This window comes from Oncorhynchus keta, unplaced genomic scaffold, assembly GCF_023373465.1.
Source record: "Oncorhynchus keta strain PuntledgeMale-10-30-2019 unplaced genomic scaffold, Oket_V2 Un_scaffold_15791_pilon_pilon, whole genome shotgun sequence".
Lineage (NCBI taxonomy): Eukaryota > Metazoa > Chordata > Actinopteri > Salmoniformes > Salmonidae > Oncorhynchus > Oncorhynchus keta.
Genome location: NW_026290803.1, coordinates 7,501 through 35,000, shown reverse-complemented (window position 1 = coordinate 35,000; position 27,500 = coordinate 7,501). Strand labels below are relative to the sequence as shown.

The window sequence follows — 27,500 nt, the reverse complement described above, 5'->3', positions numbered from 1 at the left end:
AAGTATCCCACCTGTAGCTGAGTTGTATTAGCGCCAATAGAAAGTACTCCCACCTGTAGCTGAGTTGTATTAGCGCCAATAGAAAGTATCCCACCTGTAGCTGAGTTGTATTAGGCCAATAGAAAGTCTCCCACCTGTAGCTGAGTTGTATTAGCGCCAATAGAAAGTATCCCACCTGTAGCTGAGTTGTATTAGGGCCAATAGAAAGTATCCCACCTGTAGCTGAGTTGTATTAGCGCCAATAGAAAGTATCCCACCTGTAGCTGAGTTGTATTAGCGCCAATAGAAAGTATCCCACCTGTAGCTGAGTTGTATTAGCGCCAATAGAAAGTATCCCACCTGTAGCTGAGTTGTATTAGCGCCAATAGAAAGTATCCCACCTGTAGCTGAGTTGTAGTTATCCCACCTGTAGCTAGCGCCAATAGAAAGTATCCCACCTGTAGCTGAGTTGTATTAGCGCCAATAGAAAGTATCCCACCTGTAGCTGAGTTGTATTAGTGCCAATAGAAAGTATCCCACCTGTAGCTGAGTTGTATTAGCGCCAATAGAAAGTATCCCACCTGTAGCTGAGTTGTATTAGCGCCAATAGAAAGTCTCCCACCTGTAGCTGAGTTGTATTAGCGCCAATAGAAAGTAGAAGTGGTCCTTCTGTGGCTCAGTTGGTAGAGCATGGCGCTTGTAACGCCAGGGTAGTGGGTTCGATTCCCGGACCACCCATACGTAGAATGTATGCACACATGACTGTAAGTCGCTTTGGATAAAAGCGTCAGCTAAATGGCATATATTATTTATATTATTATTATTTATTATTATTTATCCCACCTGTAGCGAAGGTGTTGTGGACCCCGTGGAAGGAGATGGCGTTGACAGGATAGACCTGTTCTATGCCGTTCTCCTTCAGCCGGTGGCACTTGAAGGCGTACTTCTTCTTCTGCATTTCCTGGCTGGGGTCCAGGTACTCCACAGCAACACGTCCTTCTATGGAGCTCAGGACATAGCCCTACAAAAACAAGACAATAGACACCTGGTCTCACCGGACAGACAAAGACAACGATGTGTGGTCCTGTCGGGCTCAGCTGGTTAGAGTGCGGCGCTTAGCAATGCCAAGGTCATGGGTTCAAGTCCCGCAAGGGGATCACATAGGCCTGCTGAAACATGTATGATGTCACCGTACGTTGCTGTGGATAAAAGCATCATCTAAGTGACGTTTAGTATTGTGTTTGTTTGTTAGGGAAGGCCCTGATGGCTCGTGTCTGGTACTGAGCTAGTCTAGAGGTTTACCTGAGCCCTGATGGCTCTGTCTGGTACTGAGCTAGTTGTTAGCCCTGATGGCTCGTGTCTGGTACTGAGCTAGTCTAGAGGTTTACCTGTTTGTTAGGGAAGGCCCTGATGGCTCGTGTCTGGTATTGAGCTAGTCTAGAGGTTTACCTGAGCCCTGATGGCTCGTGTCTGGTACTGAGCTAGTCTAGAGGTTTACCTGTTTGTTAGGGAAGGCCCTGATGGCTCGTGTCTGGTACTGAGCTAGTCTAGAGGTTTAGAGCCCTGATGGCTCGTGTCTGGTATTGAGCTAGTCTAGAGGTTTACCTGAGCCCTGATGGCTCGTGTCTGGTAGAGCTAGTCTAGAGGTTTACCTGACCCTGATGGCTCGTGTCTGGTACTGAGCTAGTCTAGAGGTTTACCTGAGCCCTGATGGCTCGTGTCTGGTACTGAGCTAGTCTAGAGGTTTACCTGTTTGTTAGGGAAGGCCCTGATGGCTCGTGTCTGGTACTGAGCTAGTCTAGAGGTTTACCTGTTTGTTAGCCCTGATGGCTCGTGTCTGGTACTGAGCTAGTCTAGAGGTTTACCTGTTTGTTAGGAAGGCCCTGATGGCTCGTGTCTGGTACTGAGCTACCTGAGCCCTGATGGCTCGTGTCTGTAGGCTAGTCTAGAGGCCCTGAGCCCTGATGGCTCGTGTCTGGTACTGAGCTAGTCTAGAGGTTTACCTGTTTGTTAGGGAAGGCCCTGATGGCTCGTGTCTGGTACTGAGCTAGTCTAGAGGTTTACCTGTTTGTTAGCCCTGATGGCTCGTGTCTGGTACTGAGCTAGTCTAGAGGTTTACCTGTTTGTTAGGGAAGGCCCTGATGGCTCGTGTCTGGTACTGAGCTAGTCTAGAGGTTTACCTGTTTGTTAGGGAAGGCCCTGATGGCTCGTGTCTGGTATTTCTAGTCTGGGTTTACCTGAGCCCTGATGGCTCTGCTGGTACTGAGCTAGCCCAGATTTACCTGGTCCCAGGGAAGGCCCTGATGGCTCCCTGTCTGGTACTGAGCTAGTCAGAGGTTTACCTGGTCCCAGCTCACAGCTAGTCTAGAGGTTTACCTTTTGTTAAAAGACCCTGATGCATTTCCTGCTGGGGTCGTGCAACAGTCTTACTGATGCTAGTCTCACAGGTAGCCCTACAAAAACAATGACTGTCTAAGGTATACCTGAGCCCTGATGGCTCGTGTCAAAAACTCACTATTCTAGAGGTTTACCTTTTGTTAAAGGCCCTGATGGCTTTCTGGTACTGACAAAGTGATGCAACGAGCTGTGTGGTCTGCTGGTATGGCTCAGCTGGTTAGATGGCTCGTGCGGCGCTATCAGAATTTACCTGTTTGTTAGGTCAAGGCCCTGATGGTCTTCATGAACAGACTATCTAAACCTGAGCCCAGGACTGTTTCATACAGGTTTGAGATCTAGATTTACCTGACCCTGATGGCTTGTCAGGTTGAGCTAGTCTAGAAGGTTTACCTGTTTGTTAGGGTTCCCTGATGGCTCGGGGTCCTGGGGAGGTTTACAGCCTGATGGCTCGTGTCTGGTAAGCTAGTCTAGAGGTTTTACCTGTTTGTTAACCCTGACTCGTATGATGTCACCGGATGGCTCGTGTCTGCTGTGGATAAAAGCATCATCTAAGTTTACCTGACCCAGTGGCTTGTCTGGTATTGTGTTGTTTGTTAGGGAAGGCCCTGATGGCTCGTGTCTGGTACTGAGCTAGTCTAGAGGTCCTGAGCCCTGAGGCTTGTCTGGTACCTAGAGCCTGTTTGTTAGGGAAGGCCCTGATGGCTCGTGTCTGGTATTGAGCTAGTCTAGAGGTTTACCTGAGCCCTGATGGCTCGTGTCTGGTACTGAGCTAGTCTAGAGGTTTACCCCTGTTTGTTACTGGCTAGTCTAAGGTTTACCCCCTGATGGCTCGTGTCTGGTACTGAGCTAGTCTTTTTTACCTGAGCCCTGATGGCTCGTGTCTGGTACTGAGCTAGTCTAGAGGTTTAGAGCCCTGATGGCTGAGTCTCCCCCCCCTGGTACCTGGGCTCTAGGGTTTACCTGTTTGTTAGGGAAGGCCCTGATGGCTCGTGTCTGGTACCACAGCTAGTCTAGAGGTTTACCTGAGCCCTGATGGCTTTCTGGTACCTGAGCCCCCTGATGGCTCGTGTCTGTATTGAGCTATCTGGGTCTACAAAGCCCTGATGGCTCGTGTCAGTCGAAAGGTTTACCTGTTTGTTAGGGAAGGCCCTGATGGCTCGCTGGTACTAGCTAGTCAGAGGTTTACCTGTTTGTTAGGGAAGGCCCTGATGGCTCGTGTCTGGTATTTCAGACTGGCTCTCTGCTGGATTTAAATATTCCTCAGGTCCCAGACCAACACCCTCCTCCCTGCTGTCCCCACTATCAGCCGGTCACCAGCCACAAATGTACACCTTGTTAAAAAAAAAAGACAAAAGACACCAGAACAGTCTTAAAATGTGTGTCTCACAATCGATCTCTCTCTCAACGTCCATATGCCTGTAAGTATGTCCCATTCTCAACAAAAAACAGACTATTCATTTTTTTTTAAAAACTTTAATACGTAGAATGTATGCACACATGACTGTAAGTCGCTTTGGCTAAAAGCGTCTGCTAAATGGCATATATTATTATTATTATATATAAAATCAGAATTGAAAATGAGGTCAACGTCCCTGCTTTGTACTGGTCATCTGCAGAACAGACCCATAAAGCCCAGGACTGTTTCATACAGAGTTTAGATAGATCCACCTTTTCAGGTTGTGTGAAGGTGCCAGCGTTGCAGGGGTCCTGGGGTCCCACAGCCTGAGGAGCTATTCCTGTTACCAGAGTAGTTGACCTCTGGACAGTAGATCCACACAGCGGATGTATCTCTTGTAAACTGATCAGGAAATATAACGGTGCATTTAATAACAACAGGAAGCACACCATTCAGTGGTGATGTATTGTACAGACACACCTTGATCTGTATTCAAGTCCAGCAACTGCGTGTCCAGGCCTCCACTCAGGCATGTGTCGGGTCCTACAAGAGAAGAGATATCTGACTCTTAAACGTGTTCATGACTGGGGGCTGAACCATTTTGACTACATTGTAACATTGTTTGTAGAAATGTACTTTTAACAGTATTGTCATGTTTCTTCTTCTTCTTGGTGTGTGTAACAGTATATACTTAACTGTCCCCTCGCCAGGGCTCCGCAGGGACCCTCTGCACACATCAACAACAGTCACCCACAAAGCATACGTTTACCCATCGCTAACGTTAGCTTGCAGATCAAAGGGGGAACTGTTTTCAAGGTCTCAGCGTAACATTGGCTAGTACGTTACCACCGCTAACTAGCTGCCATTTCACATCCGGTAACATGTGTCTGTGTGTGTAGCAAAGTAGCCAACTCTGCATTTAAAATTGAGTAACTGATTACTATGGAAACGTTATGACAAATTAAAAACTTGTTTATTAGAAAGCTAATCCAGCACAGGTGCCAGGTTACTTGATCCTCATGGGTTGCCTGCCACATCGTAGAGCCGGACAGTACAGTCCCAAGAGGACACTAGAAGGAACTGGCCTGTACTGGGGCTGAACTTCACGGCAGAGATCACTGTCCTCTGGTCCTGGTTCAGTTTGTACTCGTTCGAGCCAGTCATCTGCAGGGAGAGAACAGATACCAAAGCTATTAGGCCATACTGGCGATTAGCCAGGAGGGTAAGGGAGCTTTCCTGTAGAGTAACAGTTCGAGCCCTGAAGTAGATGGAGCCAATGCCGCTGTATCTCTTGAAAACCATAACATGATCAGGTAATATAATTGTTATCCAAGCTAAGCTGTCATACTTGTGTTAAAATAAACAAACCAGCCAACATGTCAGCTGACCTGTACAGTTTGATAACATTGGCTAACGTTACTGTCCTGGAAATTCAGAACATGAATTGGGTTCTGAAAATATAGCAAGTTCGCAAACTATTTGGGAGGGGTAGGTAGGCTAGCTAATGTAATTAACTAGCTAGTATACATAACTGGCTAGCTAATTGATCAGCAGAAGCTAGCCAACTTTCTCAGCTACTTACACATTGACTAACGTTAGCCAATCAGCTGTTTTCTATCGGGTAACATTGGCTAACGTTAGCCAATCAGCTGTTTTCTATCGGGTAACATTGGCTGCGTTAGCCAATCTGCTGTTTTCTATCGGGTAACATTGGCTAATCAGCTGTTTTATTAGCTAATCAGCTGTTTTCTATCGGGTAACAGTGGCTAACGTTAGCCAATCAGCTGTTTTCTATCCAATCAGGGTAACATTGGCTAACGTTAGCTAATCAGCTGTTTTCTATCGGGTAACATTGGCTAACGTTAGCCAATCAGCTGTTTTCTATCGGGTAACATTGGCTAACGTTAGCTAATCAGCTGTTTTCTATCGGGTAACATTGGCTAACGTTAGCCAATCAGCTGTTTTCTATCGGGTAACATTGGCTAACGTTAGCCAATCAGCTGTTTTCTATCGGGTAACATTGGCTAACGTTAGCTAATCAGCTGTTTTATATCGGGTAACATTGGCTAACGTTAGCCAATCAGCTGTTTTCTATCGGGTAACATTGGCTAACGTTAGCCAATCAGCTGTTTTCTATCGGGTAACATTGGCTAACGTTAGCCAATCAGCTGTTTTCTATCGGGTAACATTGGCTAACGTTAGCTAATCAGCTGTTTTCTATCGGGTAACATTGGCTAACGTTAGCCAATCAGCTGTTTTCTATCGGGTAACATTGGCTAACGTTAGCCAATCAGCTGTTTTCTATCGGGTAACATTGGCTAACGTTAGCCAATCAGCTGTTTTTCTATCGGTAACATTGGCTAACGTTAGCTAATCAGCTGTTTTCTATCGGGTAACATTGGCTAACGTTAGCCAATCAGCTGTTTTCTATCGGGTAACATTGGCTAACGTTAGCCAATCAGCTGTTTTCTATCGGGTAACATTGGCTAACGTTAGCCAATCAGCTGTTTTCTATTAGCTAACGTTAGAATCAGCTTTTTCTATCGGGTAACATTGGCTAACGTTAGCCAATCAGCTGTTTTCTATCGGGTAACATTGGCTAACGTTAGCAAATCAGCTGTTTTCTATCGGGTAACATTGGCTAACGTTAGCCAATCAGCTGTTTTCTATCGGGTAACATTGGCTAACGTTAGCCAATCAGCTGTTTTCTATCGGGTAACATTGGCTAACGTTAGCTGCTAATATTAGCTAACTAGCGTGGATGGTGAAGGCAGGCCAAGCTAGCTATAGATTGATTATGCGTTATAGCTAGATTGTTTTGTCAATGAATTAGATTTTTTTATTTTTTTTTTACTCACCGTTCTTGGTTTACGCTAAAGTAATCTCCTTTGGTATGAAATTGGAAGAAAAAAAAATAACTCGTTTATCTTAGAGACTAATATTTTCGCTTCCTCGTCCCTCTCCGCTGAAGACACTCCACAGCGGCGTTGCTACACGAGTGAATTGATTGGTCAGAACGAAGAAACCAACTTTCCCGCCTGGCTCGTGATTCTTTGAAAATTCTCTTCCGTTGTCGAGTACATGGGTCATGTGATATGGGACATACTTCAAATGACCGTATCTAAAAACCCTGTTGTTGTCGAGTACATGGGTCATGTGATATGGGACATACTTCAAATGACCGTATCTAAAAACCCTGTTGTTGTCGAGGACATGGGTCATGTGATATGGGACATACTTCAAATGACCGTATCTAAAAACTAGTTTGACAGCTCCGTTGTCGTTTTTAGAAGAATTGTTAAATAAATGTTAACTGTTTGGTTGTAATATCATCACCTCTTGAAGAACATATTCAGACCTACAAAATGTCATATTATTCCATTGCGCAAATGTTGTTCTAATCTTTAAAGTTATACAGCAAGTAACTGCTTGCTTTTCACGACCAGTAAACATTAATAATCATGTAATTTCAGATATGTAGGATAGCCTCACGATATATCTTAATATTGGCCGCCATTAATTTGATATTTGAGAGATATAAAATTAAACTGAACAAATATGACAAGTGTGAGTGGTTTTGGTTAATTTCGCATGTTTTGTGGGCTCTGTCTGTCAAGCAGCAGAATGGCGCATTTGCCATGGTCCTTCATGCCCCGTGTACACGAGCACAAGCCGCGGCGCGGTGAAACACCGCTTCCCATTCATTTTCAATGGAAGGGGGCGGGGACCTTCGGGCGGTGCGAACATGGCGTGGGAGGCGGTGAAACATATCAACTTTACCCAAATGTATGCAAATCACCAGCGCGACCGCTGGGCAATGACCAATCATATCGAGTGGCTCCCATGACAAAGTTGAAGCTATGCGCCCCAAGGCTGGAGACTTTCTTCATGCAAAGATGGCTGACAAAAATACTAGGATGGAAGTAAATGTGATTATAATGTCATAACGAATCATGCAAAAAATGTCCAGTTGAGAGGAATATGTTAGTTCATGTAGAGACAAACGATTACGTAAATATATTTTTTAATCATAAAGTTAATTTACAAAAAGCATGATATAGCAAGCTAGCTGACTAGCAAACATTAGCTAGCTAGCTTTATGGGTGTTGTGACAAGAGTATGAAATTATAATTCTGGTTGTTTCGTGTTTTAGGGACACCTGAAACAACCAGCAAACCAGGCTGTCATCTTGTGAAACCGTGGATGTAAAGAATCTAGAATTTACGGCAAATTGAATGTACAATTTTGTAAGCTTGTCTTGCTTATTTTTTGCCATGCAATGCAGAGATTAAATAACGTAGCTAGCTAAACTATTTTCTTGCTTATTGTGCAGTGGAGGATAACAATACCTGGATGTGTAGCCGATCTGTGTACGTGTAACAGTATAGCTTTCGTCCGTCTCCTCAACCTGGGCTTGAACCAGGGACCCTCTGCACACATCAACCACAGTCACTCACAAAGCATCGTTACCCATCCCGCCACAAAATCCACAGCCCTTGCAGAGCAAGGGGAACAACTATTTCTAGGTCTCAGAGCGAGTGACGTCACCAACTGAAACACTATTAGCGCGCACCACCGCTAACTAGCTAGCCATTTCACATCGGCCACATATGGACCTTAAACGTTTGGTATACATAGTTCAGAACCTAGCTATGAACCTCAGCTATCATAGCCAGTTGTATCATCTTCAAACCAGTCTGAATGACATTAATGAAGCCAATAGATTGAGTAGAATATAATAACTTTGTGCCAAGGATGCATGTCTAAAATACATGTCGTTATCACCGTGAGATCCCCACATTGTAGCCTGTACATTTAATATATTCACTGATCATGTACTCTACCTTGGTAAATAAAGGTGCAGTTCAGGTATGAATGTCTTTGAAATAATTTTTCAGTCATATCCGATACCAGGAGTATCAAACTCCAGTGTCTGCATGTATGTATTACAATTATACCCTTCAACGGTGTTTACCAGTAGAGCGTTGGACTAGTAACCGGAAGGTTTCAAGTTCAAACCCCTGAGCTGACAAGGTACAAATCTGTCGTTCTGCCCCTGAACAGGCAATTAAACCACTGTTCCTAGACCAGTTAACCCACTGTTCCTAGTAACCCACTGTTCCTAGACCAGTTAACCCACTGTTCCTAGACCAGTTAACCCACTGTTCCTAGACCAGTTAACCCAACTGTTCCTAGACCAGTTAACCCACTGTTCTAGACCAGTTAACCCACTGTTCCTAGACCAGTTAACCCACTGTTCCTAGACCAGTTAACCCACTGTTCCTAGACCAGTTAACCCACTGTTCCTAGACCAGTTAACCCACCAGTTAACCCAACTGTTCCTAGACCAGTTAACCCACTGTTCCTAGACCAGTTAACCCACTGTTCCTAGACCAGTTAACCCCACTGTTCCTAGACCAGTTAACCCACTGTTCCTAGACCAGTTAACCCACTGTTCCTAGACCAGTTAACCCACTGTTCCTAGACCAGTTAACCCACTGTTCCTAGACCAGTTAACCCAACTGTTCCTAGGCCGTCATTGAAAATAAGAATTTGTTCTTAACTGACTTGCCTCGTTAAATAAAGGTCCAATATTTATAAATACATAAATAAACACACTAGTTAAAGGCTGATTTGTCATTCATATATACAGAAAAATATATTTTTTAAAACAGTACACTACACTTCTTATGCGTCACGTAAATACTCTAAAACCAGTTAATCTCCTTATCAAATTCCCTTCATCTGCATTGATCTGATAAACACAGGACAGGTGCACTATTTCATCAAACGAGACTTAATTTCAACCAGTAGAGAATGTGAAAAGCTTTATTGAAAGAAGTTAATTATCCAAGTGTTATAAATACATGCATTATAAATATTATAATTGTAATATTATATTATAAATATAAGTTCAATCTGTACTTCAATGCACATCTGTTGAGCGTTATAAAAACAGAGGAAGAAAGAGGAGGTGGAGAGAGAGGTGTAAAAGACAGAAAGGGAAAGAGGTAAGAACATAGGGGCAGGGAAGGCAGCACATGATTAATGAATCACGGTGCCACCCTAATATTCTCTCAGTTCATCACAATGACATAATAGTGTCTCTCGTCGGGCCCGAAGGTTATCTTAAGAGCGGGATCATGAGGTGATTAACGATGAGACGGGACTGGGGGTTGGCATCTCTTCACATCAAATCATACCTCCCAGACGAGAGACAGATGGAATTAGCATGTTTCAGCCTCTTTATATGTTTTATTTTTAGCACTCAAGTCATCATAATAAGAAGGTGAAGTGCAAAACTGACCTGGGATCATTAACTCTGGGACTACTACATCTCTTTAATAATACTTCCTGTATAATATAAACTGACCTGGGATCATTAACTCTGGGACTACTACATCTCTATCTGTATTTCAATGTAAAAGCATCTCTTTCATAATACTTCCTGTATAATATAAACTGACCTGGGATCATTAACTCTGGGACTACTACATCTCTTTATAATACTTTTATAATATAAACTGACCTGGGATCACTCACTACTGTCTCTTTAATAATACTTCCCGTATAATAAGACCTGGGATCATTAACTCTGGGACTACTCCATCTCTTTAATAATACTTCCTGTATAATATAAACTGACCTGGGATCATTAACTCTGGGACTACTACATCTCTTTAATAATACTTCCTGTATAATATAAACTGACCTGGGATCATTAACTCTGGGACTACTACATCTCTATCTGTATTTCAATGTAAAAGCATCTCTTTCATAATACTTCCTGTATAATATAAACTGACCTGGGATCATTAACTCTGGGACTACTATATCTCTATCTGTATTTCAATGTAAAAGCATCTCTTTCATAATACTTCCTGTATAATATAAACTGACCTGGGATCATTAACTCTGGGACTACTACATCTCTTTAATAATACTTCCTGTATAATATAAACTGACCTGGGATCATTAACTCGGGGACTACTGCATCTCTTTAATAATACTTCCTGTATAATATAAACTGACCTGGGATCATTAACTCTGGGACTACTCCATCTCTTTAATAATACTTCCTGTATAATATAAACTGACCTGGGATCATTAACTCTGGGACTACTGCATCTCTTTAATAATACTTCCTGTATAATATAAACTGACCTGGGATCATTAACTCTGGGACTACTACATCTCTTTAATAATACTTCCTGTATAATATAAACTGACCTGGGATCATTAACTCTGGGACTACTCATCCCTTTAATAATACTTTATATAAAACTGACCTGGGATCATTAACTCTGGGACTACTCTCTATCTGTATTTCATCATCTCTTTAATAATACTCCTGTATAATATAAACTGACCTGGGATCATTAACTCTGGGACTACTAATCTCTTTAATAATACTTCCTGTATAATATATTAACTGACTACTATATCTCTATCTGGTAAAAGCATCATTAACTCTGGATCATTAACTCTGACTACTACATCTCTATCTGTATTTCAATGTAAAAGCATCTCTTTAATAATACTTCCTGTATAATATAAACTGACCTGGGATCATTAACTCTGGGACTACTACATCTCTTTAATAATACTTCCTGTATAATATAAACTGACCTAGGATCATTAACTCTGGGACTACTGTATTTCAATGTAAAAGCTCTTTAATAATACTTCCTGTATAATATAAACTGACCTATCATTAACTGGGACTACTGGGATCATTAACTCTGGGACTACTACATCTCTATCTGTATTTCAATGTAAAAGCATCTCTTTAATAATACTTCCTGTATAATATAAACTGACCTGGGATCATTAACTCTGGGACTACTACATCTCTTTAATAATACTTCCTGTATAATATAAACTGACCTGGGATCATTAACTCTGGGACTACTGCATCTCTTTAATAATACTTCCTGTATAATATAAACTGACCTGGGATCATTAACTCTGGGACTACTGCATCTCTATCTGTATTTCAATGTAAAAGCATCTTTTTCATAATTACTTCCCTGTTGGCCTGACCAAGTGACCTCTCACCTCTGATCATGCTGTGCCCTCTCTGTCAGCCAGTTGAGATGCGCGAGGGGTTCGACCGACACAGCTGATATAACCGAGATGATTTAAGGAAAAGAAGGATGTGAAGGAGAGAGAGACTGTTATTGAGAAAATAAGGTAGTTAAAGGGACAGTGTTGAACAGGAATCTGTGTGTGTGGCCTCACCTGGTGTCCACTGGCCTCACCTGGTGTCCACTGGCCTCACCTGGTGTCCACTGGCCTCACCTGGTGTCCACTGGCCTCACCTGGTGTCCACCCTCACCTGGTGTCCACTGGCCTCACCTGGTGTCCACTGGTCTCACCTGTCCACTGGCCTCACCTGGTGTCCACTGGCCTCACCTGGTGTCCACTGGTCTCACCTGGTGTCCACTGGCCTGGTGTCCACTGGCCTCACCTGGTGTCCACTGGTCTCACCTGGTGTCCACTGGCCTCACCTGGTGTCCACTGGCCTCACCTGGTGTCCACTGGCCTCACCTGGTGTCCACTGGCCTCACCTGGTGTCCACTGGCCTCACCTGGTGTCCACTGGCCTCACCTGGTGTCCACTGGGTGTCCACTGGTCTCACCTGGTGTCCACTGGCCTGGCCTCACCTGGTGTCCACTGGTCTCACCTGGTGTCCACTGGCCTCACCTGGTGTCCACTGGCCTCACCTGGTGTCCACTGGCCTCACCTGGTGTCCACTGGTCTCACCTGGTGTCCACTGGCCTCACCTGGTGTCCACTGGCCTCACCTGGTGTCCACTGGCCCCACCTGGTGTCCACTGGCCTCACCTGGTGTCCACTGGCCTCACCTGGTGTCCACTGGCCTCACCTGGTGTCCACTGGCTCACCTGGTGTCCACTGGCTCACCTGGTGTCCACTGGCCTCACCTGGTGTCCACTGGCCTCACCTGGTGTCCACTGGCCTCACCTGGTGTCCACTGGCTCACCTGGTGTCCACTGGCCTCACCTGGTGTCCACTGGCCTCACCTGGTGTCCACTGGCCTCACCTGGTGTCCACTGGCCTCACCTGGTGTCCACTGGCCCCACACTGGTGTCCAACCCCACACTAAGTGGCTGCAGAGGACTTCATGCTGAAAAACATGTACAGACACACGAGGACAAACAATACTTCGTAGTTATAGAAATAATGAAGTGTCTTCCTGTTCTCCATGGTTGGTCCCCTTGTATGTTCTTTGAAGGTGGAAGGAGCCACACTTATACACCTGAGCCGGCTCACTGCTCAACACAATCCATCAATCACATGGATACAGGAGTGTGTGGGTTATAGGGGGTCTAATGGTTCTACATAGTTTCAATATGGGTGACTTAAAATAGCCCGTTCTGTTTTACAGACATCACAACCTTACCTGAGAAGTAGAAATCAAAGGGAGAGAAACTGGGAATTGAATAACTGTTTTAAGTTCCTTCGGCGTACACATCACAGACAAACTGAATTGGTCCACTCACACAGACAGCATCGCGAAGAAGGCGCAGCAGCGCCTCTTCAACCTCAGGAGGCTGAAGAAATTTGGCTTGTCACCAAAAGCACTCACAAATTTCTACAGATGCACAATCAAGAGCATCCTGGCGGGCTGTATCACCGCCTGGTACAGCAACTGCTCCGCCCACAACCGTAAGGCTCTCCAGAGGGTAGTGAGGTCTGCACAACGCATCACCGGGGACAAACTACCTGCCCTCCAGGACACCTACACCACCCGATGTCACAGGAAGGCCATAAAGATCATCAAGGACAACAACCACCCGAGCCACTGCCTGTTCACCCCGCTATCATCCAGAAGGCGAGGTCAGTACAGGTGCATCAAAGCTGGGACCGAGAGACTGAAAAACAGCTTCTATCTCAGGGCCATCAGACTGTTAAACAGCCACCACTAACATTGAGTGGCTGCTGCCAACACACTGACTCAACTCCAGCCACTTTAATAATGGGAATTGATGGGAAATGATGTAAAATATATCACTAGCCACTTTAAACTATGCTACCTAATATAATGTTTACATACCCTACATTATTCATCTCATATGTATATGTATATACTGTACTCTACATCATCTACTGCATCCTTATGTAATACATGTATCACTAGCCACTTTAACTATGCCACTTTGTTTACATACTCATCTCATATGTATATACTGCACTCAATATCATCTACTGTATCTTGCCTATGCCGCTCTGTACCATCACTCATTCATATATCTTTATGTACATATTCTTTATCCCCTTACACTTGTGTCTATAAGGTAGTAGTTTTGGAATTGTTAGTTAGATTACTTGTTGGTTATCACTGCATTGTCGGAACTAGAAGCACAAGCATTTCGTTACACTCGCATTAACATCTGCTAACCATGTGTATGTGACAAATAACATTGGATTTGATTTGATTTGACAGACTGCATTGATTGATTGATGGATCTCGTCAAATTGGCTAATAACAGGTCATGTCCATTTGTTTTATTTTATTTAAACTTTATTTCACTAGGAAAGTCAGTTTAATTAAGAACAAATTCTTATTTACAATGAAGACCTACCAAAAGACAAAAGGCCTCCTGCAGGACCGGGCTGGGATTCAAAATAAATTAAATAAAAATATAGGACAAAACACACATCATCAAGAGAGACAACACTACTTAAAGAGAGACAACACTACTTATATTATTATTATATTATTAAAGAGACAACACTACTTAAAGAGAGACAACACTACTTAAAGAGAGACAACACTACTTAAAGAGACAACACACTGGCAAAGAGAACAACACTACTTAAAAAAGAGAGACAACACTACTTAAAGAGACAACACTACTTAAAGAGAGACAACACTACTTAAAGAGAGACAACACTACTTAAAGAGACAACACTACTTATATTAATATAGCATGGCAGACAACACTACTTAAAGAGATACAACACTAGAAAGAGAGACAACACTACATGGTAGCAACACTGACACCTAGCAGAGCATGGCAACACTACTAAAAGAGACAACACTACTTAAAGAGATACAACACTACTTAAAGAGAGACAACACTACTTAAAGAGACAACACTACTTAAAAGAGAGCAACACTATGACAACACTAGCATAAAGAAAGACAACACATGACACCACATGAGCAGCAACACTATGACAGACACAGCATGAGAGCAACACTACTTAAAGAGAGACTTAAGACAACAGAGCATGGCAGCAACACATGACACCCAGAGCATGGCAGCAACACATGACAACAGAGCATGGCAGCAACATGACAACAGAGCATGGCACAAAATGACACCAGAGCATGGCAGCAACACATGCACAACATGGTAGCAACACATGACACCAGAGCATGGCAGCAAACACATGACAAAGCATGGTAGCAACACATGACACCCAGAGCATGGTAGCAACATGACACCAGAGCATGGTAGCAACACATGACACCAGAGCATGGTAGCAAATATACATGACACCAGAGCATGGCAGCAAGACAACAGGTAGCAACACAAAATGGTAGCAGCACAACATGAGGCACAAAAACAGGGTACAAACATTAATGGGCAGACAACAGCACAACAGGGCAAGAAGGTGGCGACAACAATACAAGAAGACAACAATACATCTCACAAAGCAGACACAGCTGTCAGTAAGAGTGTCCATGATTGAGTCTTTGAATGAAGAGATGGAACGGTCCAGTTTGAGTGTTTGTTGCAACTCGTTCCAGTCGCTAGCTGCAGTGAACTGAAAAGAGGTGCGACCCAGGAATGTGTGTGCTTTGGGGACCTTTAACAGAAGGACTGGCAGAACGGGTTAACAAGCTAACTTTCAGGGAATAAACTAGATGGCTATATCCTAATATTGTTTGATTTGCTTTCCATCTATAGTGGTAATGACAGGAGTCCGACAACTTTACCAGGACGAGGACCTGCCGATGTTAAGCTTTTTCCAAAAGCCTAATCTCTCGTGAAGCACGTTAAATGATATTGTTTTCTCGCTACATATCAAATGGATATGTGCCTTCGCCTATCTTAAATGACACGATCATTGATGTTTACTGATCACGAAAAGCATGAAGTTACATGTTGTATAATACAGCTAAATGTAGGCAATTGTTTTGTATGGAATAATCGGGAAGTGTGCAGTTGTGACACATCCTCAATAGGTGATGATATTAAAACCAAGTGAATGCACCAATTTGTAAGTCGCTCTGGATAAGAGCGTCTGCTAAATGACTTAAATGTAATGTAATGTAGTTATAGCATGTATTTCACAATCCCTTGAAAATGGCACGTAGTTGTCAATGATTTTCCCGGAGCTGCGGGGCCCCTTGCCCCCAACAAATCGAACGTATTGTGACGTTTTATTTAAAACGAAGTATGTGCAAATCGAACGTAATTGTGACGTATTATTCAAAACGAAGTAACGTGTGACGTATTATTCAAAACGCAAATCGAACGTAATTGTGACGTTTTATTCAAAACGAGGTATATGCGCATTTTCTCACCAGAGATGTGATTCCATAAAAACTGACTTGTTGTCCGGATGATATTTAATGTAAAGGAGCATCAAGCTAATCACCTTGCACATTCACCATCCTGTGAAGTTCATCATCATTTATTTAATCTGCAGCCTCATAAACTGCATGCTTTCCTGAGTCAACAGCATATTGCGTAACTCCCAAGTTACCATCGATATAATTAATGTTTATTATATCAATATTTGCGCACAAAGGCATTTCCACCGCTATTTCTCATCATAATTAATTTTACCGACACAAAAAGATCCCACCATGTCGAATGAACACATTTTCTGTCGGCATTTATACAAATTTACCGGCATTTCATGTTTGCATCAGCCCGTTCGGGACATTTTTCGTGCTTCAGGTAAATCATTCAGCATGAAATGGCCCACACACACATTTTCAATGTAACATTTTCTCACGTTTGCGACTTTTGTTATGAAATTTGTTACTCATAAAAACTGTATTGTTTCCTGATAGGACGGGACTGAATGACGTGACCTACCGGTATAACCTTATTTGAGGAAAATAGGTTCTGATAGAGGCATATATGCTTGCTTCATATATGGCACCGCTTAAGGTTTTATACAGAACCGAAATTGGTTCCAGAACCCTGTATGGAATCCCATATAGAACACTACATGGAACCCAAGGGTTCTATATGGAACCGATTTTGGAAGAAGAACTCATGCGGGGGTGCCTTACAGTATATGAAGCAAGCAATATAACCCTTTTGTTTCGACCCAGAACGTTTTTTTTTCAAGAATCTAGAGAGGAAAATACACTGGGAGGCAGTGGAAGGATATGTAGACATTGTTTTGTAAGGTTATTTATGATTCGGTGTGTTGTAATAAAATAGGCCTATGGCACAGCCTAATAATGGCAATATAAATAGTTTGCTTTTTTGTAGTCTAATTTATTAAATTACAATCTGGCAATCATTCTATTCAATTTTATTATAAAAATTGTACAAAGGTAAAGCTTGCATGTTGCTCCAGGGATAACATAGAGGTGTAGGAAAGTCATTGATCCAGGGACAGGAATCCGTAGCCGAAATTCTCTTTGAAGAAGAACGGCATCCCGACCAGAGTTTGTGCGGATGACGCGTGAGCCATGTTCACCGCTTCTATCTCCGCAGAAAGCAGACGTTTCCACTTGTTCCTCCGATTCTGGAACCAAGTTTTCACCTGTATCTCTGTCAACTGGAGACTGGAGGCGAGACTAGCTCGTTCTGTACTGCTAAGGTAACGTTTCAGGTCAAACGTCGATTCTAGTTGGTAAACTTGACTCCGCGAGAATACGGTCGAGACTTCTTCCTTGATGAGTTGGATGTTTCGTCGTCGTCAATATGACCCTTTTCTTCTGAAATAGCAGGTGATGTTTTGGTTGTAGTATCTCTGGTCACCTTCTTTATAATCATGAAAAAGTTGATGTCTCTTCACCATCTCTTGCCCCAGAATTAGTCTGTTTTGTCACCTATAAAATAGTGCAAGCACGGTAATCAATCCAAATGTTTACTCTAAACAAACGTGGCTATCTTGTTATTGTGTTAAAAAAAACACAGCATCATTTAAAATCAATCAAGAAACTTTATATTCGTCCATCAAGCAGTTTAAAATAATATTTTTATCAGTAGCCGAAAAATCTCGAATTAGACTTGTAATAAACAAAGAAATAAAACCATTGCTGTAGTCTGTCATTCTTTATCATCATATCTTATCGTTCAATAGTAATAATAATAGTTATAGGTTTAATATAATGTGTCATTGTTATCAGAATAACAATCAAGTAGGCTACCAAAAAAAAATAAAACACAATTTATAAAGCATTTTCACTTACTTAGACAGAAAGTGTGAGATCGTTGAGGTCATCGCGTGTTTCTTTCCTCCGGGTAAAGGGTAGAAGTCTGTAGAATCCTCCCCGCCGCTGAATCCTTCTGAAGACACGGAGCGCATGCGTTGTCTCTGCAGCAGCCCCGCGTCGGAAACAAATTACAACTGTCCTTGTGCGCGTCCTCGGACACAGTTCCCAGAATTGACTGAATAGTAAAATTGGAAACTGAGGTAAATGATACTTTACTGCCACTATCTTCAGATTTCTTCATTCTGATAAACATTTAGAACCTTTAACTTCAGGCAATAAATGTGGAACCCGTTGGATATTTTTTTTCAGAAGCGGGGTTGTTCTCCTTCTGCAAAGTTATGTCTGAATTCCCCGAGTACCATCACTCCCATACAACGTTCAGTTACTTTGTTTGCGCGTAGGTAGGATTCTCATGGACCAATCACAAGCTGGGAAGAGACCGGGTCATTTTAAACCGTGCTGGAGCTGAGACACACGCACCAAAGCGCTCCCCAACCCAACTCAGTCTGCAACAAATTAATGCTATGCACACCTGACGTTCCACAGTCAATATTTGAATATTACACATGAAAATGCCCTTCAAGATCAAATGTTGTAGACATATAGCTCTATTTTGAATTTCCACTATTCCGTGCTGTATTATAGACACCAATTGGAGATTAATTATTGTTTGTTACAAATTAGTGAGCTGATTTCGTTGTATTTATTCCGTACAGAGATGTGAAACCAAGCCTTAATCCTCTCAGACGGATTCGGAAAGGCCAATGTGCGCCTAGTTTCTGTCTGAAAATTGGCCTTTGGCGATTTCACCATTCTGTTCTTGAAAATACCAGAATAAATTAAATGGAATTTAATTTTGTGAAGACATCTCTTAATCTTTAGTCCTATCTATGTATAGCCTATGGGCCAAATTCAAAAAAATATTGAAATATGTGTTTTGATATCAGTAATGTTGACATCATTTATTGTTTTGTCCAGAGTCATATCCCACTGAGCACACTGGCTGAATCAACGTTGTTTCCACGCCATTTCAACGACATTACGTTGAACCAACGAGGAATAGACGTATGTGCCCAGTATGATATCTCTGGGATGAGTCATCCACTGACAATAGAGACTTATAATTAGCTAAACATCTATTATATTATATTAATAATTAAAATGCGTGCTATGCTTTTGTTGTCTATAAGTTAAAGCCTTCAGAATTGTATTGATGAATTCCAAATACCTTAAAATGAATGACACATAAAATGTTTCGCCAAAGGAGCGCTATGTTTAACTCTAAAATGTAATCTAAATGTAAGGACTGGACATACTATGTTTGATACGAAACACACATTCAACGTATAAGTCCCACGTTTTATTAAAGGTATAGATGAAAACCATGTATGTATGTTTCTAAATACACTCGGTGTAGTCGGGAACGCATTTCACGATTTATTCAGCAATGTAACAAATAAAAAAATAAAATAAAATCTCCATGTTTTGGCCATTTGGTGAAACTCTTATTTTTTTTTTTTTTGTTAAATTACATTTCGCGTTGACAGCAAGTAAAAGTCTGCGATAACATTGTGAGACGTATAGCCTATGATTTTCCATACTTCAGAACATATGATTTGTCCTCACTGTCTTGCGCTATTAAAACGATATAGGTCAAAGTAGTAGTTATTTTTCAGCTGTGAGCCGTTATACCGTGTACGTGAAGCGAACAGTAGAACTATATAACTACATAAACGGCTATACTTGATGAAATATTAACTTTTACTTAGGATTTGTTCTAATTGCTCATACAAAACATCGATGTAATTGATTGTAAAATGTCGTAGGCTACATGGAGACAGACCTATACGTTTCCACCCTGTTTAAAAACATATAAAATCCATCAGTTAAATTAAAGCGATATCAATACCAAATGTTCAGATTACTTTGGACGCACAACGATTTAATATGAAAGTATTTGATTAGGAGGAAATATTTCAGTTTTGGACACGGGAATACAAAATAATAATAATTATAATAAATACAACATTTGTCATAATAGACCTGTACAATATACAAAGCCTTTTAACCAACACCAACTATTATCATAGATTAAAAATAAATTAAAATAGGCCTAATAATGTTTGTAATACATAAATTACAATACAGAAATATCAACACAATAAATGAGTCTCTCAAACTGGTCTCAGCAGCGGCACGGATGTGACTAGTGGATGTGAATAGTACATTTGATGAGGGAACGTTAGTAGGGACTGACTGACTGACACGTTCCCAGCGCTGCCCGTTTCCGAGCCGGTGTTGTCGTGGTACAATATGGGAACGCGGACTATCCTCTGGGCCGCGGCGTGGCTCAGATTGGCCGCTTCGAGTTCCGCGGCCAACTGTCGTTTCCACTTGTTCCTTCTGTTCTGGAACCAGATTTTCACCTGGGTCTCTGTGAGGTGTAGGGATGCCGCCAGACCTGCCCGTTCCGAGCTACTGAGGTACCGTTTCATATCGAACGTTGACTCCAACCGAAACACCTGACTCCTTGAAAAGACTGTCCGCGTTTTCTTTTTCCGACACGTTTTTTTATCCGAGTTCTCGTCTTTAATTTTCCTCCAGTCATTCACCAACTCTACTTCCTTCTTTGGTTCATCCCCATCACTCTGCTCCAGAACGACATCATCAGTACTTTTGTTTTTGTCGTCCTCTTGGTCGTCTTGGTGATTTTCGCAGCAGCTCCGGTGTGTCTCGGTCCCCGCCTGTTGATGGTGTGTCTCTCACGACGGCCTTCTCAAACCCTAAACGAAATAAACGACAATGTTTATCAATCAGGAAAACATTAATGCAACCATAAAATAAACATAAATTACTTTTTTTTAAAAACCACTATAGTTAACAATTTGATTATACTCATCCAAGTACATTTTCTTAAAAGGACCCAAATCGCCCGGTGAGTCAAATTGAGGCAGAGGCCTAATTGTTGTGGGACATTTTGCAATATTCGACTGAAGATTCATGACAATATGAAGGTTACTTAAGACATAGTTCAACTATACATACATATGTAACTCTGTGTTGTTGGATGTGTCACTTTTTGCTTTGCTTTATCTTGGCCAGGTCGCAGTTGCAAATGAGAACTTCTTCTCAACTAGCCTACCTGGTTAAATAAAGGTGAAATATATATATATATTTTTAAACATTTACTAATCATTAATCTGACTATTATTCCAACCGAGGAGTATTGCGAATAGCAAGTATTATAGCAGCATAATTGATTTTAAAATATGTTGTAGTCTTATTTAATCCGTTATAACCAAAACATTATTTGAGGTATTCTAATGAGCTAAATGTATAATCAGAACCGATTGAATGTATGGTAGTAATCTACCTCCCGGTCCTGTATAGATGTTGTCCGGATGTGCCAAGCGCGTAGGGATACCACCACGCCGACGGTCGTTCCAAATAGTGCGCCGATAATCCAAATCTCTGGGCTGGGATGTCAAAACTAGGAAAAGTTAAATCACCGATCCGGGAGAGAGAGAAACCTCCTTCCAGTAGTCCTTTGGTGGTGGCAAGCAGCGTCTTCCGGTTTGGAAGGTTTACTGTCGAAGTTGAGCAGGTTCTTGATAGAGAAGGTGAGTCTTTAGCGGGCGGACGGGTCTCCTGTTCCGTCTCTGCCTTCGCTTGTGAATGTTTATTGTCCATTTGAATGACTCACAGCAAACAAACGTCAAGAGAAACAGTTGAAGATATTGTTGCTTTATTCCGGTTACCCAAACGTGGCGTTTCAGTAAAACATAGGCCTATTTTTTTGAATGCTTTGAGAATAAAGATTATTATTTTATTTTTTTTTAAGTGCGAAATTGTATGCACTCACTTCTGTAAATCACTCTGGATAAAAGCATCTGCTCAATGACTCGAATTTAAATGTAAAATGTAGCATAAATCTTGAGGCAGGTCTGTCCTGGAATGATCGCAGCAATGATAAATGGCACAATGATCAATGCGTCAGACTTGCACCGCATTCTACTAACGATTACATAAAACTGTTAAATGCGCGCAGTCCTGGGCGATTGGGCATGTAGGCTACAATGGCAAATGGGATTTGAGATGAAACTGGAGCGCAGTGGAGGGAGGGGATAGGAGGACAAGAATAGGTAGGGTAGGCCTACGGGGAGAAGAGAAGTGCAGAGGAAGGGAGGGAGGGGACAGGAGCAGGGTAGTAGGCAGGGTCGGCCTGCTAGGCGGGATCCTTGGGACATCCCCTATTGACATTTAAAATGGTTAAGGTTGGGCTTAAGTATAGGGTTGAGGGGTAGGAGGACGTCCCAGGATCTATTTTGCACTGACCGACAAGTCCACCCAGACTGTGTGACCCCGCCCCCCTCCTCCTCCAGGCTGAATAGGATGGGCGTGTTTTCGGCCATGAAGTCAATTAGAAAGCACAATGGAAGTAGATGGGTAATGCACTCAGACGTTACTAACAATTACTTACTGTCAAACAGGCATAATAAGTAAACTGGTGGTCCTTCTGTAGCTCAGTTGGTAGAGCATGGCGCTTGTAACGCCAGGGTAGTGGGTTCGATTCCGGGACCACCCATACGTAGAATGTATGCACACATGACTGTAAGTCGCTTTGGATAAAAGCGTCTGCTAAATGGCATATATATATATACATACATGGCATATTTATATACATATATAAAACTCATGTCCTAATTGGTTGTAATGACAGGTCTACTCATGAGCAGTGCATGTACAACATGAATAGGTGAAACTGTCCAGTCATTGTTGATGGGGTGAATGGGGGGCTGACTGACAGTTAATTAAACACTAAATGGGGTGCTTTTACCTGCATTATCACCTGTTGGTGCCACATGCTGTCTGAATGATGACAATAAGGTGCACTTTTTTATAGCAAAAAAAAAAATACTTTTATTTTTCATGCAACAACAGAAGTTTCAAGTCAAATATAATCTGATTTGCAGAAAAGTCCTGTACAATTTTAACCCAATCATTTGCCCATCATTAGCCCAATCATTAGCCCAATCATTAAATCAAGCCCAAATCATTAACCCAATCATTAACCCAAATCATTAGCCCAATCATACATCAACAGCCATCATTAGCCCAATCATTAAATCAATGTTTGCAGTAGGAAGTCATTAGGCAATCATTAGCCCAATCATTAGCCCATCATTAGCCCAATAATTAGCCCAATTAGCCATCATTAGCCAATCATTAGCCCAATCATTAGAAATCAACCTTATTCTAACCATGTGTCAAACAACATTAGCCCAATCATAGGACTACACTCATTAGCCCAATCTTAAACACTCTGCCCTGTCGGGGGATCATTCAGGGAGCGACACTCTGCCCTGTCAAATATAATCTGCCCAATCATTTGCAGACGACATTAGCCCAATGTCAGGGAGACAACACTCTGCCCTGTCAGGGGGACAATCATTAGGGGACCCAACAACACTCATTAGCCCATCATTAGCCCAGGGGACAACACTCTGCCCTGTCAGGGGGAGACAACACTCTGCCCTGTCAGGGGGACAACACTCTGCCCTGTCAGGAGACCACTCTGCCCTGTCAGGGACAACACTCTGCCCTGTCAGGGGAGGACACTCTGCCCTGTCAGGGAGACAACACTCTGCCCTGTCAGGAGACAACACTCTGCCCTGTCAGGAGACAACACTCTGCCCTGTCAGGGGACAACACTCTGCCCTGTCAGGGGGACAACACTCTGCCCTGTCAGGGAGACAACACTCTGCCCTGTCAGGGAGACATCTGCCCTGTCAGGAGACAGCACTCTGCCCTGTCAGGGGAGGACACTCTGCCCTGTCAGGGGACACACTCTGCCCTGTCAGGGGAGCGACCTCTGCCCTGTCAGGGGAGGACAACACTCTGCCCTGTCAGGGGAGACATCTGCCCTGTCAGGGGAGGACAACACTCTGCCCTGTCAGGGAGACAACTCTGCCCTGTCAGGGGAGGACAACACTCTGCCCTGTCAGGGGAGATCCTCTGCCCTGTCAGGGGACAACACTCTGCCCTGTCGGGGGAGGACAACACTCTGCCCTGTCAGGAGGACAACACTCTGCCCTGTCAGGGGGGACAACACTCTGCCCTGTCAGGGGACAACCTCTGCCCTGTCAGGGGAGACAACACTCTGCCCTGTCAGGGAGGACAACACTCTGCCCTGTCAGGGACAACACTCTGCCCTGTCAGGGGGGATCACTCTGCCCTGTCAGGGACAACACTCTGCCCTGTCAGGGAGCCCTGTCAGGGGGGACAACACTCTGCCCTGTCAGGGGAGGACAACACTCTGCCCTGTCAGGGGACAACACTCTGCCCTGTCAGGGGGAGGACAACACTCTGCCCTGTCAGCCCAACAACACTCTGCCCTGTCAGGGGAGGACAACACTCTGCCCTGTCAGGGACAACACTCTGCCCTGTCAGGAGACAACACTCTGCCCTGTCAGGGAGGACAACACTCTGCCCTGTCAGGAGACAACACTCTGCCCTGTCAGGGAGACAACACTCTGCCCTGTCAGGGGACAACACTCTGCCCTGTCAGGGGAGGACAACCTCTGCCCTGTCAGGGGACAACACTCTGCCCTGTCAGGGGGGACAACTCTGCCCTGTCAGGGGGACAACACTCTGCCCTGTCGGGAGACAACACTCTGCCCTGTCAGGGGAGGACAACCTCTGCCCTGTCAGAGGACGACACTCTGCCCTGTCAGGGGACAACACTCTGCCCTGTCAGAGGGACAACACTCTGCACTGTCAGGGGAGGACACTCTGCCCTGTCAGGGAGACTCTACCCTGTCGGGGAGACAGCACTCTCTGCCCTGGACAACACTCTGCCCTGTCAGGGGGACAACACTCTGCCCTGTCAGGAGACAACCTCTGCCCTGTCAGAACCTCTGCCCTGTCAGGAGACAACACTCTGCCCTGTCAGGGGAGGACAACACTCTGCCCTGTCAGGGAGACAACCTCTGCCCTGTCAGGGAGACAACACTCTGCCCTGTCAGGGGACAACCTCTGCCCTGTCAGGGGGACAACACTCTGCCCTGTCAGGGGGCAACCTCTGCCCTGTCCAGGGCTTTTAACACAGTCTGCCCTGTCGGGGATCAGACACTACCCTGGCGTTACAGGACTCTAACTGAGCTACAGAAGGACTCTGCCCTGTCAGGGAGGGAGGACAACACTCTGCCCTGTCAGGGAGACAACACTCTGCCCTGTCAGGGGAGAAACACTCTGCCCTGTCAGGAGACAACACTCTGCCCTGTCAGGGGACAACACTCTGCCCTGTCAGGGGGACAGCCACTCTGCCCTGTCAGGGGAGACTCTGCCCTGTCGGGGGAGCCCTGTCAGAGACACTCTGCCCTGTCAGGAGACAACACTCTGCCCTGAGGAGACAACACTCTGCCCTGTCAGGGAGACAGCACTCTGCCCTGTCAGGGGAGGACAACACTCTGCCCTGTCAGGGAGGACAACACTCTGCCCTGTCAGGGGGAGGACAACACTCTGCCCTGTCAGGGGAGGACAACCTCTGCCCTGAGAGGTGCCACTCTGCCCTGTGCAACACTCTGCCCTGTCAGGGGGACAACACTCTGCCCTGTCAGAGGACAGCACTCTGCCCTGTCAGGGGACAACCTCTGCCCTGTCAGGGGAGGACAATACTCTGCCCTGTCAGGGAGGACAACACTCTTGTCGGGAGACCAACTTACTCTGCCCTGTCAGGGGACAACACTGCCCTGTCAGGGGAGACAACACTCTGCCCTGTCAGGAGACACACTCTGCCCTGGACAACACCCTGCCCTGTCGGGGGAGGCCCTGTCGGACACCTCCTGCCCTGTCAGGAGGACACTCTGCCCTGTCAGGGGGGACGACACTCTGACAACACTCTGCCCTGTCAGAGGACACTCTGCCCTGTCAGAGGACACCCTGCCCTGTCAGGGGGACAGCACTCTGCCCTGTCAGGGAGGACAACACTCTGCCCTGTCAGGGGAGGACTCTACCCTGTCACACTCTGCCCTGTCAGGGGACAACACCCTGCCCTGTCAGGGGACAACACTCTGCCCTGTCAGAGGACAGCACTCTGCCCTGACAGGGGACACCCTGCCCTGTCAGGAGGACAGCACTCTGCCCTGTCAGGGAGACCAGCCCTGTCAGGAGGACAACACTCTGCCCTGTCAGAGGACAACACTCTGCCCTGTCAGGGGGGAGGACAACACTCTGCCCTGTCAGGGGACAACACTCTGCCCTGTCAGGAGGACAACACTCTGCCCTGTCAGGGAGGACAACACTCTGCCCTGTCAGGAGACAACACTCTGCCCTGTCAGGAGACAACCTCTGCCCTGTCAGGGAGGACAACACTCTGCCCTGTCAGGAGACAGCCCTGTCACAATACTCTGCCCTGTCAGGGGGACAACCTCTGCCCTGTCAGAGGGGGGACAACACTCTGCCCTGTCAGGGAGACAACACTCTGCCCTGTCAGAACACTCTGCCCTGTCAATTGGGACAACACTCTGCCCTGTCAGGGGAGCCCTGACAACACTCTGCCCTGTCGGGGAGGACAACACTCTGCCCTGTCAGGACAACACTCTGCCCTGTCCAGGGGGACTAACACTCTGCCCCTGTCAGGGGAGGACAACACTCTGCCCTGTCAGGGAGACAACACTCTGCCCTGTCAAACACTCTGCCCTGTCAGGAGACAACACTCTGCCCTGTCAGACAACACTCTGCCCTGTCAGGGAGGCTGTCAGGGGGAGGACACTCTGCCCTGTCAGGGGAGGACAGCACTCTGCCCTGTCAGGGGAGACATCTGCCCTGTCAGGAGGACAACACTCTGCCCTGTCAGGGGAGGACAACACTCTGCCCTGTCAGGGGAGGACAACACTCTGCCCTGTCAGGAGACAACACTCTGCCCTGTCAGGAGACAGCACTCTGCCCTGTCCCGGAGACAACACTCTGGGGGAGGACACTCTGCCCTGTCAGGGAGACAACACTCTGCCCTGTCAGGGAGACAACACTCTGCCCTGTCAGGGAGACAACACTACGCTGTCAGGGAGACAACACTCTGCCCTGTCAGGAGGAGGAGACAACACTCTGCCCTGTCAGGTGCCCTGTCAGGGCAACACTCTGCCCTGTCCAGCACTCTGCCCTGTCGGGGCCCTGTCAGGACAACACTCTGCCTGTCAGGGGAGGACAACACTCTGCCCTGTCGGGGAGACAACACTCTGCCCTGTCAGGGGGACCTTTTACTCTGCCCTGTCAGAGGGACAACACTCTG

General features: G+C 44.8%; 1 protein-coding gene, 2 long non-coding RNA genes and 2 pseudogenes across 3 annotated transcripts in view; all 5 read right to left on the bottom strand.

Annotated features, from left to right (window-relative positions):
- LOC127927601 (uncharacterized) overlaps positions 1-663 on the bottom strand; it is a 1,431-nt gene extending 768 nt beyond the window's left edge. The window contains exons 1-2 of the long non-coding RNA XR_008128132.1: positions 438-663; positions 258-380 (exon numbers count right to left, since the gene is read on the bottom strand). This is a non-coding gene — a long non-coding RNA (uncharacterized LOC127927601). The remainder of the gene's footprint in view (positions 1-257; positions 381-437) is intronic.
- LOC127927600 (mitotic checkpoint protein BUB3-like) overlaps positions 1-1,512 on the bottom strand; it is a 4,766-nt gene extending 3,254 nt beyond the window's left edge. The window contains exons 1-2 of the mRNA XM_052514226.1: positions 1,478-1,512; positions 823-1,000 (exon numbers count right to left, since the gene is read on the bottom strand). Of these exons, the coding sequence (XP_052370186.1) occupies positions 823-937 (115 nt within the window). The 5' untranslated portion in view covers positions 938-1,000; positions 1,478-1,512. The remainder of the gene's footprint in view (positions 1-822; positions 1,001-1,477) is intronic.
- Positions 1,513-10,075: 8,563 nt separating this feature from the next.
- Positions 10,076-10,891, bottom strand: LOC127927612 (uncharacterized). Its single transcript, XR_008128198.1, has 3 exons — positions 10,805-10,891; positions 10,353-10,484; positions 10,076-10,145 (listed from the first exon to the last, which is right to left on the bottom strand). It is a non-coding gene; the product is annotated as an uncharacterized LOC127927612 (long non-coding RNA).
- Positions 10,892-17,289: 6,398 nt separating this feature from the next.
- LOC127927603 (homeobox protein HMX2-like) lies at positions 17,290-17,798 on the bottom strand (annotated as a pseudogene).
- Positions 17,799-19,955: 2,157 nt separating this feature from the next.
- Positions 19,956-27,500, bottom strand: part of LOC127927611 (homeobox protein HMX3-like) — a 7,786-nt pseudogene continuing 241 nt past the window's right edge.